Genomic DNA, 14,587 nt, shown 5'->3' with positions numbered 1-14,587 from the left:
ACAGTCTTAGTTTATCTTTCTATACATGTGTTAATATAGGTCATGTGTGTACATGTATACATTCAGATAAATATATACAGTACATACTGTTTCATAACCTAGTTCTTCACTTCCAATATCATGAACATCTTCCTACATCATGTATTCAAGGGTGAAAATCATATTTATTGATTGGATTTACCACAGTTTAACAAATCCTATATTACTTGACATTATCTTCCTGTATTTTCCCCTACTATAAACAGTGAGGTAAACATCCTTGAAAAGAAATTCTTGCTCTCAATAATTACTTATATAAAATAAATGCCAAAAGAAAGAATTAGTCAAATATTAAGAAACTAGTTTTTGATATATGTTGTCATATTTACCTCCAACAAGGTGTTCCTATAATGTAAGTCAACTAAAGGAAGTCAAGCCATGACTACTGGGTATGATTTGGACCAATATTAATTTTGTCAATTGTATTTCTTTGATTACTATTTATATATTCTCTCATATATTTCTTTGCCAACTGTAATTCTGTTGTTCTTGAATTACTTGCTTGTATCTTTTATCCATTTTCTCGTTTTTGTGTTTTTCTTTTCACATTTAAGAGATCTTTAAATAGTACATAGATTAAGGTAAGGGCTGCCATATATGTTGTAAATATTTCCCCTCGTATATCTTTATCTTTACAGTTTCAACTAACAGTTTAAAATACAGTACACTATTAAAAAAAGATCAATATCAGATTTGGAGTTTGATGCTATAATTGTCTTTCATATTGAAAATATCACTTAATGGTACTGTGTATTCTGCTTTATCTTAAAAAAAAAAAAGAGAGAGAGTTGGATTGTAAATAACACATTTTGCTCTGGGCCTAGGGAAATTTTTAATGTTTTCGTTGTGTGTAGTATGTAAAACCAAAGTCTTCATCAATTATTTACTAAAATTTATAAAACCAACCTACCAAAAATATATATTTTAAATCCACTGAAATTTTGTTTGGTTGTGGTGTGTAACTTTTTAAAAAGAAAAATTAAGAGTTTGTTATAAAAAGTCTTAAAGAAGGGAAGCTGCAACATCCTACTAAATTCAAATAGTGAAAAAAATAAAGCAGGGAAAAAAAGGTATATATAATCCAATTATTAAAATATGAATTTGATTATGTTTATTCAGTGCCTAAAGTTCATGTCTTCCTAAGCAACATTTTCTCCTTTATTTTACTCTAAATAAAAGATAAATAATCCATCTTATGTAATAACAAGACTTCTTGTGGGAAGCTTATTATTTTGAAAACTTATTTATTCCTAAAAAATGTTAACACTTTGAATTTAATGAAAATCCCTTCTTGAAACTACTATTAGAAATATCACTGTTATATGAAAACAAAACCTGGGTACTATAAATAACTTAAAAATGACTAGGAAAAGAACTCCCAAAGAGAAGGGTTAAACCTTAAATAGGTATCTAAAGGTACATAAGCGCCTTCTTCTCAACTAAGTGACCTGGTAACAGCTTGAGAATGTCACTTAAGGATAAGAAGAGTCATGCTTCAAGAAAAAAAACCTTCTGAATCTCTAGAAGAAATGGGTGTACTTAAAATGAACAAAACACAAAATTTCTTAATCACTCCAAGTATAAAAATTTCATGAGTGTTTAAGAATAATTTCTAATTCAAGTTAAGAGAGATAGCAAAATACACAAGAGGAGATCTACCTACCTACCTAAAGTGCATACTAAAAATTAAGTATTTCCTAAAGCTATGTTAGCACAAGGTATTTCAAAAATCTTTATTTTCATAATTTCAAGAGTCAAGATCATTTCTGTATTGGCTTTTAATGTAGCCAGAAAGATATAAATAGGACATAATCTGTGTACCAAAGCTCAAAATAGGACACTATCTTTCTGGGAGTGAAACTAAAACATTCTTAAAGAATAGCTCATTATTAATATTTCATGCCGGGAATAAAACAATTATGAGAAATACATAACAAACATTCAAGTTTATATTAGTTTCAAGAAATAATTAGTTTGGGGCTAAAGCACAACCTAGTAATTTATTAGATAGTACTTATTATAGAAAAGCAGGTTCTCACCTGTTACGAATAATTGGGATTAACTGATTTCAAGCATCAATTTCTGGCACATAAGAGTTTTGAAAAATAAAAGTACTATGAATAGCACTTGGCAGTCAGCCTCAATTTCTTTTTTTTTTTTGTGGTATGTACTTCTAATTCATTTCTGAATCTAAAATGCCTAAACTTCTTTGGTGTGTCCAATAATATGTCCACAAAAGCTCAACAACTTTTTCTTAAATCTACCATATCCTACTGCTCTGTTATCACTGAGTAAATTTTCATCATTGGAATGTTCCCCAAAATATTAAGTTCTGAAAGTGGTAAGAGATTTGTAATGAATATTAAGAGAATAAGGAATAAAGCAATTTTTAAATCTCTGGTTAGAAATCACATATGCGTGACAGATGAATTTCTGCCCCTAAATGATAAATGTGAAATACTGAAATACAATCATTTCTCTATAAGGTGGGGTGTCAAAAGAGTGGTGAACATGAAAGGAAAATCATAGTAAAAGAATGATTAAGATTTTACTAGAAAACAACAAATTATTGTACCTGTGTCTGAATCGCGTTCTTCATTTCTTGATGGGCTAATGGAAAAAGGAAGTTTACGTTTCATAGATGATTTCTCTTTCATCTCCTTGCCCACATCACTTCGGTCAATTTTTGGAGTTTTGCTGTAAGATGCAATCTTGTCTTTACTCTATTAAAAAATCAAATATGAATAAAGTTATATCAATATTAGTTAAACAATACACTATTAAAAATATCTTTTTAAAGTAAATTTTCAAATGTACACAAAAGTAGAAAGTGACATTACAACCCATCATTGTACTCAATGTACTCAAGACCCAGCTTCAACAATTATAACATTTTTTGTAACTTGTTCCATATTCCCCTACTTTTACTTAATAACAGAATTTTTCAATAAAACAAAATATCTTGAATACAACAGAACAGAATACAACAGATTATTCATATTATGTCTATGAATAATCTAGATGTATCACCAATGAATATACAAATCTGAAAAAGCAATTCTGTATTGAATTAAACAGATTGCGTTTTATTTAAAAAATATAATTATCTGTATCAGTAGTTCTCAAACGGTCTCTCTGGACTAGCAGTATCAGCATCACTTGGGAATTTATTAGAACTGTAAATGCTCATGCTCCATTCCAGGTGTACTCAATCAGAACCTCTGGGGTGAGGCCCAGTGATCTATTTTAACAGTCCTTTCAGGTGATTCTGATGCATGCTAAAGTTTGAGAACCACTGCTCTTTATCATTAGAGGTAAATATACATAGATCACAGGAACCAAAGGATAACCTACCCAGATCAGTAAAAGATTACAACTTCATTTCTTAAGTCAGACAAACAGAAACACATTTCCAATTCAACTTGGAAAAAGGGAAATATACCAAATAAAAATATTATGTACCTACTCAGCCAATGAAATATCCCACTCTCATGGCCTAAAGCTATTAAAAGTTCACTCCGATAATCCAACATTGTTGGGAAAATATAGGAAAAATGGTCAGGGCCCCTCAGATGTTCAGAATCTTGCCGAGCATTTGATGTAAATCAGCATATGCGCTCAGGTATTCCTTGGTTATTGTCTAGTGTAATTGCACATGTGCACCTAGGTGTCCTGGGTTATAGACTTAAGTATAATGATGAGTGGCTCTGATCCATGGTGCCTCCCATCCCCAGGCTGGCCCCCCTGTGGGAGGGCAGGGGGAGGCCACTCCTGCTGCTGGAGGCTGTTGCTGCTATTGTCCCCGGGACCCTCTGCAAGGCCACTGCCACTGCTGGACCTATAAGCTACCGGACCTGTAAGCTGCTGCCACTGAGGAAGCTGAGGACTGAGCTCATGTTATCTGCCAACAGCTCCGGGAATCTTTCCCAATTACCTAGCATGGACCTGCGTGTGAGGGGTCTGGGGATCCTGCCTGGCATGTGAAGGGTCTGGTGACCCAGTCTGTACAATGCGTTTGGAGGGTCTGAGCCCTAGCTCTGACATTATAAATGGAAACTTCATATAACTAAAATAATAATTAAAATAATGAAACATTTTGGCTCTACTTATGCCTTACTTTACAAACATCCAGATTGGCAGAGCACATCTAACCTGGGCTATAAGGACTCCTTTGAGAAAACATGCTTGATACTAAGAATTAAGCCACATCCCCTTAGCAGAAGAGCTTAAAAGAATATTCCCCAAACTATGATAATAAATGATATTTATCGTAATTACGGAGATTATCAGAAGCAAATTAAAAGTAGGTTCAGACTGCAAAAGACATTAGCTTTTAACCCAGATGTAAAATAGGGGTGTAAAAAATTAAAATACTGAATTTCTTTCTAAAAATCAATAAAATTTGAATTTTAAAAGAAATTTAAATTTCTTTTAAAGAAAGAAAGAAAGAATTTCTTTCAGTATTTCAAAAAATACTGAATTTCTTTCAAAAAAATCAATAAAACCAAAATATGATTCACAATAGAATAAACAAGTTTTTGGCAAGTCTAATCACGGAAATGAGAGAGAAGAGAAAAATAATAAAGACTAGGATTGAGCCTAAATACAACTCCAGAGGGGACATTAAAACATTACAAAGAATGCTGTATTCATTTTTACACCATTAAAAACCTTAAGTCCTGGAAAAATGGATAATTTTCTTAGAAAACATGTATAACTAAAAAATTGGCCCATGAAAGGAAGAAAAACCTGAATAGATCAATGACCATAGAAGACAATACACATGCAAAGATTTTGTTTAAAAAGACAACTATCCCAGAAGATTTTACCTCAGTTTAACAAAAAATCCAAGAAACAATATATTTTCCATTTCATATAAGCAATACATAGCACAGAATTAAGATCAGAAACTCCCCAATCTATAAAGTCTAAAAACTGATACCAAAGAACAAAAGATAAAAAATTATAGACAAAACCCACCTATGAACATAAATGAAAAAATCCTAAATAAACTGTCAAACCAAACTCAACATCTAAGAATATAATATACCATAATCAAGTAGGCTTCACCCAGAGAATGCAAGGATAGTTCATTACTAGAACGTCTTAAGACAATTTACTGCCTCAAAAGATTAAAGAAGAAAAATCATAGATGACCCAAACAGGTGACAAGAATAACATCTCAATAAATTATCCATTCATTCTTGATAGGTCTATTAGCAAATAAGAGAATGTGATTTCCTTATATCTTAACTGGTAAAGATTACTAAAAAATAAAAGCCTCATATTATTTATCTTCAAGGTTTAAAGCAAAATTCTCTAGAGCTACTTTTTCATTTCTGCCAATGAAATAGAGATTAATAGTCACACTTTCTGATTATAAGGTTATCTTAAAATGTAGGTTTTATTATTATTCAGCTATGATGAGGCCAACAGATCAGTATATGACTGCCACTGAAAAGACAGTTTCTTATCCACAGTGCCCAAGGGAAGGAACGCATACCATGCCATACCACACCATGCCACACAGGAAAGCACCAGAGCTGGTCAGGAGCTAGAGGAAGGCGGGGAAAGGTGGGCAAGAGCTTTTATTGTGGTTTCCATGCGAAAGAAAGGATGATGCAGGATAGGTAAACAGGCTTAGGATTGGCTGGTTTTAATTAACTTCAGCTGGCCCTAGCGGCTATTTCTCCAACTGTCTAATACCTGGTTCGAGGATGATTAGGGCAGGTGGATAGTGGCCCCGATTGTGAGAGCCCAATAAAAACTGGTGGTAGACAAAAGAAGTAAAATAAAAAATAAAATTGGTGGTGGACCCCAAAAAATGGGTGTGGGCTCTGGATTGGTTGCATTGCATATGAAAGCTATGTTTACAAGTGAGTTATTTATTATCCCTAGGAATTGGTGCTAGACTTGGGGGGACAGTCTCTCAAGGGCTAACAAGGCCCCCGATATCAAAACATCAGAAATACAGAAAACAAAAAGGCATGATTAATACAAAGGCTAACCAATAAAATTTCAAAGACTTGCCTTAGAAAATGCATCTTTTTTGTGAATAAAAGATCTAAGAAAAATATGGAGATGCCCCTTCTCCCTTGCAGCTGTGTAAGTAAAGATACTGTTCTGTGCCACAGTATGAGTTAAAAGAAACCAAGTTGATAATATATTTAATGGAAAGTATTCACAAGAGTATACCGATAATGTTCTACGCAATATGGTGACTGGTATGACTATTCATTACTACTAGCAACCTGTTTTGTCCTCTGTGAAATAAAACTGTCCTTGCAAGGGTTATTTGAACAGAGGGTTTTCTGAGATTCTTAACACTTTAAAAATGACTTTCAAATTTGGGGAAAATAACTCTCAAAAGAAATACTTATTTCTGATTGTCTTGAAAATTTAGTATTACCAAATGGTAGAAATACTCTTGTCAATTCAGGAGATCATTAGGAAATCCTTCTTCCATGTCCATAATGTTAAAAAGTTTCTCTCCTTTTTTTCTCCCATCACTATACACTCAATATTTTCATTAGTGTGCTTAGTATATTGATACAGCAGTTCTCAAATTATGGTCCCTGAGACCATTTCAGGGCATCTGCAAGGTAAGGTCAGAAGTATCCTCATAACACAAAGATGTTATTTGAATCTTACTCTCACAAGAATACATATTGCAATGAAAATGTTTTTAAAATCAATTGCAGTTATGATTGCACAACTCTGTAAATATACTAAAAACTACTGAATTATACACTTTAAATGTATGACATGTGAGTTACATCTCAATAAGGCTGTTTTTAAAAATGGCAAAATCAAGGTATTCCTACCTAGATCCAGGAAGACTGAGAGAATTCATGGCTGAAGACCTGCCATATAGTAAATACTAAGGATAATTCTTATAGGCTGTAAGGAAATGACACCAGACAGTAACTTAAATCCATAGGAAGAAATTAAGGGAGCCAAAATTGGTAAATCTGTGAATAAATACAAAGAAATGCACACATATAGATTTCTCTTTTCTTCTCTTACTTCTTTAAAAGATAAGACTGTATAAAACAGTAACATTCTGTTGTTGGGTTAATAATGTAATCTATATTATATAAGTAACACAAAGGAATGGGAAAAAATGGTACTATATTAGAACAAAGTAGCTATACCTTAATGGAATTAGGTCTATATTAACCCGTTATAGATTGTGATAAATCAGGATGTATATAATAATCTCTACACCAACATCTAAAATAATAGTTCAAAAGACATAGTTTAAAAAAATCAGAGAGATTAAAATAGTACACTGAGAAACATTTAAAAACCAAAAAAGGCACCAAAGAAGGGAAAGAAACATAAAATACATGAAACACGTAAATACAAAGAGCAAAATAGCAGATATAAATTAATATCAGATACAAACCATATCAATAATTTCCTTAAATGTGAGTGGACTTAACACTACAATCAAAAGGCAGAGACTGCCAGTGCAATCAGGCAAGGAAAGAAAAAAAAAAAAACCAAAAAAACCCAAAACAAACAAACAAACAAAAAAACCCAAAACAAACAAACAAACAAACAAAAAAAACAACAGGCAATCAGACAAGAAAAAGACCAGACTAAAAAAAAATAAAATTATCTTTATTCATAGATGTCATGATTCTATATGTAGAAAATCCTAAGGAATCAGAAACTTTCAGAACCAATAAATAAGCAGTGTCACAGGATATAAGATCAATAGATAAAAATCAATATTTTCTATACTAGCAACAAAAAGCCCAAAACAACATTATATAAAATGACACTGAAAAGAATAAAATACTTAGAAATGATTTAATAATAGAAGTGGAAAATATGTACAATGAAAACCACAAAGCATTGCTGAGAAAAATTAAAGAAGATCTAAATAAGCTGAGAGATACTCCATGTTCACGGACTGGAAGATAATATTGTTAAGAAAGCAATACTACCCAAAGTGATCTACAGATTCAAAGAACAGATTCAATAAAATTCCTATCAAAATCCCACCAGGCTATTTTTGCACAAACTGACAAGCTGATCCTAAAATTTACATAAAAATGCAAAGGACCCTGAATAGCCAAAACAACTTTGGGGAAAAGAAAAAAAAAACAGTTTGAAAATTTACACTTCTTGGTTTTGAAAGCAAATTTGGGGTTGCCTGTTGGTTGGGGTGGGAGTAAGGACTGACTGCAAATGGGCAACAAGTATCTTTTCACAACGATGGAAGTGTTCTAAAACTGAATTGTGATGATGGTTGCACCACTCTATTAGCTAAAATCTGGAAACATCTCAGATGTCCTTCAACAAGAAAATGGCTTTAAAAAGAGAAAAAAAAAATTCAAAGATTATTTATAAAACTAACTAGAGAAGGAGAGACTAGGGATAGTAGGACCAGTTAGGAGGCAATTGCTGAAGTCCAAATGAAGGTTCTGAGGGTCTAAATTAAATAGGAATAAAGACAGATGTAAAAAGACAGAATCACAGATCACTGGCAAGAACTAATAACAAAAAACGCTAACATTTACTGAGCTCTTACTATGTGCCAAGAATTGTGTGAAGCATAATACTTAAACCATTCCATTGTCTCAACAATTCTATAAAGAAGCACTGTCCTCTATTACAGAGATAAACCAAGACTGAAGAAGTGTAAATTTACCTGAAGTTACAGACCTGAAAAATGGGGTTGCTAGTGTATATGTGTGCTTTGCAACCAAAGGTCAGGAGGTGGGAGAAGAAGAAATGCCAAGTAATTGTGAGGTCTTATATTTTTCACCCCTCCCAATGACTAATTCTTTTTCAAGTAACTGTGCAATCTTAGTAATTGTTCATTTTGGGAATGAAAAACAATTGTATCCCCAGGAGTTCGATTTATTACTAAAGGGCTTAGATTAACGGTTTGGATTAATCTAGTTTCCATACTGCTTTTTATTTTATGAGTAATTATTAAAACTAATTAATTGGGAGTCTTTTCCCCAGTTCTAAAAGAGAAAAATTCTTTAGCATAAACATATACCTTTCTTCCACATGGTTTCTCTACCATATTGCTGTCACTGTCGGAATTTTCACTCTGAATTGGTTTTGTGAACCCAGATTTGGGCATTTTATAGCTGTTCAGCTAGCTTCTTCTTTTATCAGTCTTCTCATCCTGGATCTGTAAAGAATGGATATATAATAGTTATTTGTTATACATATACAACAGAACCTACTTAAAGCTAATGCACCACAATTAGCACAATTTTGTTTTCTCTGTCTCTATATTTTCTCAGAGAAGCTATCCTAACTTAAAATAAGGTTTCATTTAACAATTTGAGCTCCTAATTAAAGTTCTATTGTTCAAGTTCACTCAGCTTGTCACTGAAAAGAAAAGAGATATTTATATTTCTCAGCACATTCCCTAGACAAGTAAATAACTCCAGGTTTCTGGGTATGCAGAAGTGAAAGCAGTGGCAAAGAGTTCCTTGTTCCAGCATGGATTCCAAGGTAGGAGCTCCTAATAGATTGCCTGGTAGTTCTGTGTGGATCTGGATCCAACCAAGAACGTGTAATTTTACAACACCTAATTTTCTATATTAAACCCTTCCTACTTAAAATCTCTGGATTAATTTTGTTTCTTTCACTGAACATTCCCAGGCATTTAGTCACTTTATCAACCTATTTACTGATATAATACTTATATTATACTGTAATTATCACTTAATGCATCATTTTCTTTCCAACTTGTTCAGCCTTCTCTCTCCTACACTGCAAGCTGACTTGGTTCATGAACACTCCCTGAAGTTTAAGCTTATGATAAGCTTATGCTTGAGATATCCAGAAAAAATTCCAAGGAGGGGTTTTGTTTATAAAAGAGAAAGCTAGGAGGCCAGACCTGCTGCAGTCTGATAATGAATTAGCCCCATGTGGTATTTAAATTAATAAAAATTTTAAAAAAGTAAAGTAGCTGCTGTACTATACAGTGTAAACATACATTTCTATCACCACAAAAAACTTTACTGCACAGCACTGGGCTAGACTGAGGCTGCTGGCCTAGGGTAGCATTACTTGGGCCACAGCAACAAGAAGAATGACTGACAAGCTTACTTTTAACTCAATTTCGTATAAATAGATATGATAGGTCTATGTAAGTTGTCATTCAAGTATATATGTGAATTATTAAAACTCAGATACTTAGGACAGAGTATTAGTAAAATCTGCTATGCTTTTCAAATTGTTCTTCTGATGCTTCAAATTTCTTTGTTTTTAATAGAAACAAAAACAAAAATCCCTTAAGTGAACTGAACTAACTTGTAAATTATCAAAACTACACTAAATTCATCTGGATATAGTCAAATCAGAATACAACACAAAAAAACAAAGCACAAATGGCTCAAATATTTCCTTTTATAGAGTAGGAAACAAACTTGAAATAAAGGGACTTTTTTTGACATTACACACAAGAGGCAGAGCTTACCTTGGGGACACTCAATTGTTACTATATAAACAGAATCATTTAAACAGAGGTCTGTCCTCAAAGCTTGCCATGGGTAAAGCTTACAGAGTTAGAGTTAAGAGTCATATAAAAACAGAAAAATTCTGACTCAAAAGCATAATTGAGCTATATATAACATCAATAGACATCAGCCTAAGGGATACTCTGAAGATAAATCAGTTATCTCCATTATAGATGAAGCAACGGAAGTTATTAGTGATCTAAAGGAGTGTCACAAATATTTTCTGAGAAAATGCTACAGTGTAATAATATTAAGTACATTAAATGTTATTATAGAAAGCTTACATTATTTTTTAATGACTTTGAAAAATTTCAGCACTAGCAATAAAAATCACAACTAGATTCCAAAAATATTCTTTGAATCAACAAATATTAAAAGCATTTCATATGCAGTTAGGTTCTGGGCCCAAAATTTATATTGTAGTCACTAGAGCAATTACTGTACAAAATCACACTAGGCAAATTAAAATGGAATATTTAAAAATGTACAAATAACCCACTGGAAGGCAAGAAAAGAAAAACTGCATAATGAAAAGAAGAAAAACAACAAATAATAAAATTATAGCCCTAATCCAAACATATCAATAATTATATTAAATACAAATGTTTTAAACACCAATCGAAAGGGATTGTCAGAAGGAGGGGACAAAATGACCAACAAGAAATTCACTTCAAATATAATGATCTAGGTAAGTAAACATAAAAGAATAGCAAAAAGATACACCATGCAAGCACTAATCAAAGAAAACCTGGAGTGGCTATATTAATATCATCTAAAATAGAACTCATAGCAAAAAGGGACATTACATATTATATAATACAATTTACTAAGATGACATACCAATTCTAAACATGTATGCAAGCAAGAACAGAACTTCAAATTACATAAAGCAGAAACTGACAGCACTGATGGAAGAGACAGATAAATTCATAATTATAGTTAGATGCCCTGTAGTGGACTCACTGAAGCTTGAATTGTGTCCCCCAAGTTTCTGTATTAGAAACTTGGCCCCAGGGCTGGCCCCATGGCTCACTCGGGAGAGTGTGGTGCTGGTAGCGCCGAGGCCATGGGTTAGAATCCTATATAGGGATGGCCAGTGCACTCACTGGCTGAGCATGGTGCGGACGACACCAAGCCAAGGGTTACAATCCCCTTACCAGCTGTAAAACAACAACAAAAAACTTGGCCCCCACTGTGACTGTTAAGAGGGTGAGAAATCCTATTGTGTTAACTGAAATGTGGAGCCTTGAAGAGGTGATTAGATTGTAGGATCACACCATAGGGAATGGATTAAAAATGGTGGTCAGAGGTGTGGTTCTGAGGGCTTTAAAAAATGAGAGAGGAGAGACTCCCTTGCTTTCTCTGCTTCCACCATCTTGCAATGTGAGACCCTTGGGTCACAGCTGCCATCACCAGATGGACCCTGGACTTCCCAGCCTCAGAAACTGTAATAAATTTTGTTTTCTTTATAAATCACTCAATTTCAGGTATTTTGTTATAAACAACAGAAATGGACTCATACAGACTCCAACTACTCTCTCATTGAGAGAAAAATCAGCAAGAATATAAAAGAACTGAAAAATGCCATCAACCAACTGGATATAATTGACATTTACAGAAAAACCAGCCAAACAGCAGAACATTCATTCTTTTCAAGGGCACATAGAATATTCACCAAGATAGGCCACATCCTAGGTCATACTTTGTTAAAGTTTTAACAAAGTTAAAAAGAACTTAAATCACACAAAGTTTATTAAAACCAGCATCAATTATACAAAGATAACAATATCTCCAAACTAAAAAATGAAGATCAATGAAGTTGAAAACTGGTTCTTTAAAAAGATCAACAAAATTGACAGAACTCTAGCCAGACCAATTAGAAATAAGAGAGAAGGCACACATTACCAATATGAACAATGAAAGATCTACAAAATTACAGATTACTACAGATCCTATAAGCATATAAAAGGTAATAAAGGATTATTATGAACAAGTATAAGCAAATAAATTAAACAAATTAAATGATACAAATTTCTTGAATGGGACAAACTACCAAAGCTCACTGAACAAAAAGGCAACCTCAACAGCCCTATGTTAATTAAAGAAATTGAATTCATAATCAAAAACAAAACTCCAGGCCTACATGGCTTCAAAGGTGAATTCTACAAAACATTTAAGGAAGAAAAAATGCCAATTCTACACAGACTATCCAGAAAAAGCAAAGAGGCAGGACCATATTTTTATGAGGCCATCAGTACTGTGATACCAAAACCCAGAAAACTACAGACCAATATATTTCATGATCATACTAAAAAAAATATGCAAGTCAAATCCAATTATATATAAAAAGCATAATTCATTATCATCAAGTGGGATTTATTCCAGGAATGAAAAGTCAGCTTCATGTTGTTCAAAAAAAAAAAAAAAAAAAAAAAATCAACCAATGTAATTCACTGTATTAACTACAACTGAAAAAAACATGATCTCAGCAGATGTAGAGAAAGTATTGGTAACATTCAATACCATTAATGATAAACAACCTTCAGCAAACCAGAAATAGAAGAGAACTTGAACGCTTTCTCTTCTAAGATCAACAATGAGGCAAGCATGACCTCTCTCACTACTTCTATTTAATACTGTACTTACTGGTAACCCTAACTAGTTCAGTAAGGCAAGAAAAAGAAATAGAAAGTATATGGTTTCGAAAGGAAGAAGTAAAACAGGCCTTATTTCCCAACGACATTTTTGTCTATGTACACAAAACCAAGGTAACAACAAATAAACTACTGGAACTAATGAGAGTATAAGGACATAGAACACACTGTCAATAAATAAAAATTAATTTTATTTTTGCATACTAGTAACAAGCAACTGGAAACAAAAATACAATTTACAGTAGCATCAAAACTACTAAATTTTTAGATATATACAACAAAATATGTATAAGACCATACAGTGACAAACACAAAACACTATGAGAAAAAATAAAGAAAAACTAAATACGTGAAGAAATATACCATTTTCATGGATCAAAAGATTCAATATTGTTAAAATGTCCATTCTCCCCAAATTCTTCTATAAATCAATGCAATCCTAGTCAAAATCCGGGATGCCTTTTTGTAGAAACCAACAAACTGTTTCCAAAATGTATATGAAAATGCTAATGAGCTAGAAAAGTCCAAATAATTTTGGGGAAAAGCAAGTCAGTGGACTCATATTACCTGATTCCCAGGTGATTTTCAAAACGGTTGCTAATGCAATTCACTGGGAAGAGGACATATTCCTTTAAACAAATGGTATGGAACTCTCACCCCCCAAAAGGACCTTTGACCCTTCTCTCAATTCACAGAGAAAAATTACCTTAAAATATATCACACATCTAAATGTATGAGCTACAACTATACGATTTCTAGCAGAAAACATAGGGGAATATTTTAGTGGCCTTGGATTGGACAAAGATTCTTTAAATAGACTATAAAAAGCAGAAAATGTAGAAGAAAAAAATAAGTTGGACTTCACAAATAAGATCTTTTCTTCTTTATATAACCATGTTAAGAAAATGAAAAGTGAGAGATCATCAAGATGGTGGAATAGACAACCTCTGGTGTCGCTTTCCCCCAACTGAGACCTGATCACCTTACAACTATCAAGCACAAAAATTGCCTCCTGAGATCACTGGAGCTCTAGGAAAGGAGAGACCTGCGTAGTTCATGAAGGTGTGAAAGGCTGTTGGTGAGAGAAAGAAGGGACCGCTCTGATCATTCCAAACCACAGCTGCTTCTGTGGCTAATGTGGTATGAGGCACAGAGCAGCTGCCAGCACACACAGTAGATAACAAGAGACAGCAAAGCTGCAGCTGCACCCTCTGGGTAAAGCTACTTGGAGTCTGCAGGGGAGAAGGGTATTTGCAGTATACCATTCCATCTCCCAGACTAGCAAAACCACAAACAAGAGTCTCCTGGACCCACACAGGGACAAGGGGTGGCAGCCAACGGGAAGGAGGAACCACCCAGAGGTGAGAGAGTCTTCACCGGGGGACTATACACAGCCTG

General features: G+C 33.5%; 1 protein-coding gene across 5 annotated transcripts in view; it reads right to left on the bottom strand.

Moving 5' to 3' along the window:
• Nucleotides 1–14,587, bottom strand: part of ANKRD12 (ankyrin repeat domain 12) — a 134,254-nt gene that overhangs the window by 80,400 nt on the left and 39,267 nt on the right. For 4 of the 5 annotated variants that reach the window (XM_063076866.1, XM_063076867.1, XM_063076868.1 and 1 more), the window contains exons 2-3: nucleotides 9,059–9,196; nucleotides 2,615–2,762 (exon numbers count right to left, since the gene is read on the bottom strand). In XM_063076866.1, coding sequence (XP_062932936.1) covers nucleotides 2,615–2,762; nucleotides 9,059–9,145 — 235 coding nt within the window. In that variant the 5' untranslated portion in view covers nucleotides 9,146–9,196. The remainder of the gene's footprint in view (nucleotides 1–2,614; nucleotides 2,763–9,058; nucleotides 9,197–14,587) is intronic. The other variant, XM_063076870.1, reaches the window with a different exon arrangement.

This window comes from Cynocephalus volans, chromosome 13, assembly GCF_027409185.1.
Source record: "Cynocephalus volans isolate mCynVol1 chromosome 13, mCynVol1.pri, whole genome shotgun sequence".
NCBI classification, from domain to species: Eukaryota; Metazoa; Chordata; class Mammalia; order Dermoptera; family Cynocephalidae; genus Cynocephalus; species Cynocephalus volans.
Note: the sequence above shows the minus strand (reverse complement) of the source record. Positions and strands in the feature narration are given on the sequence as shown.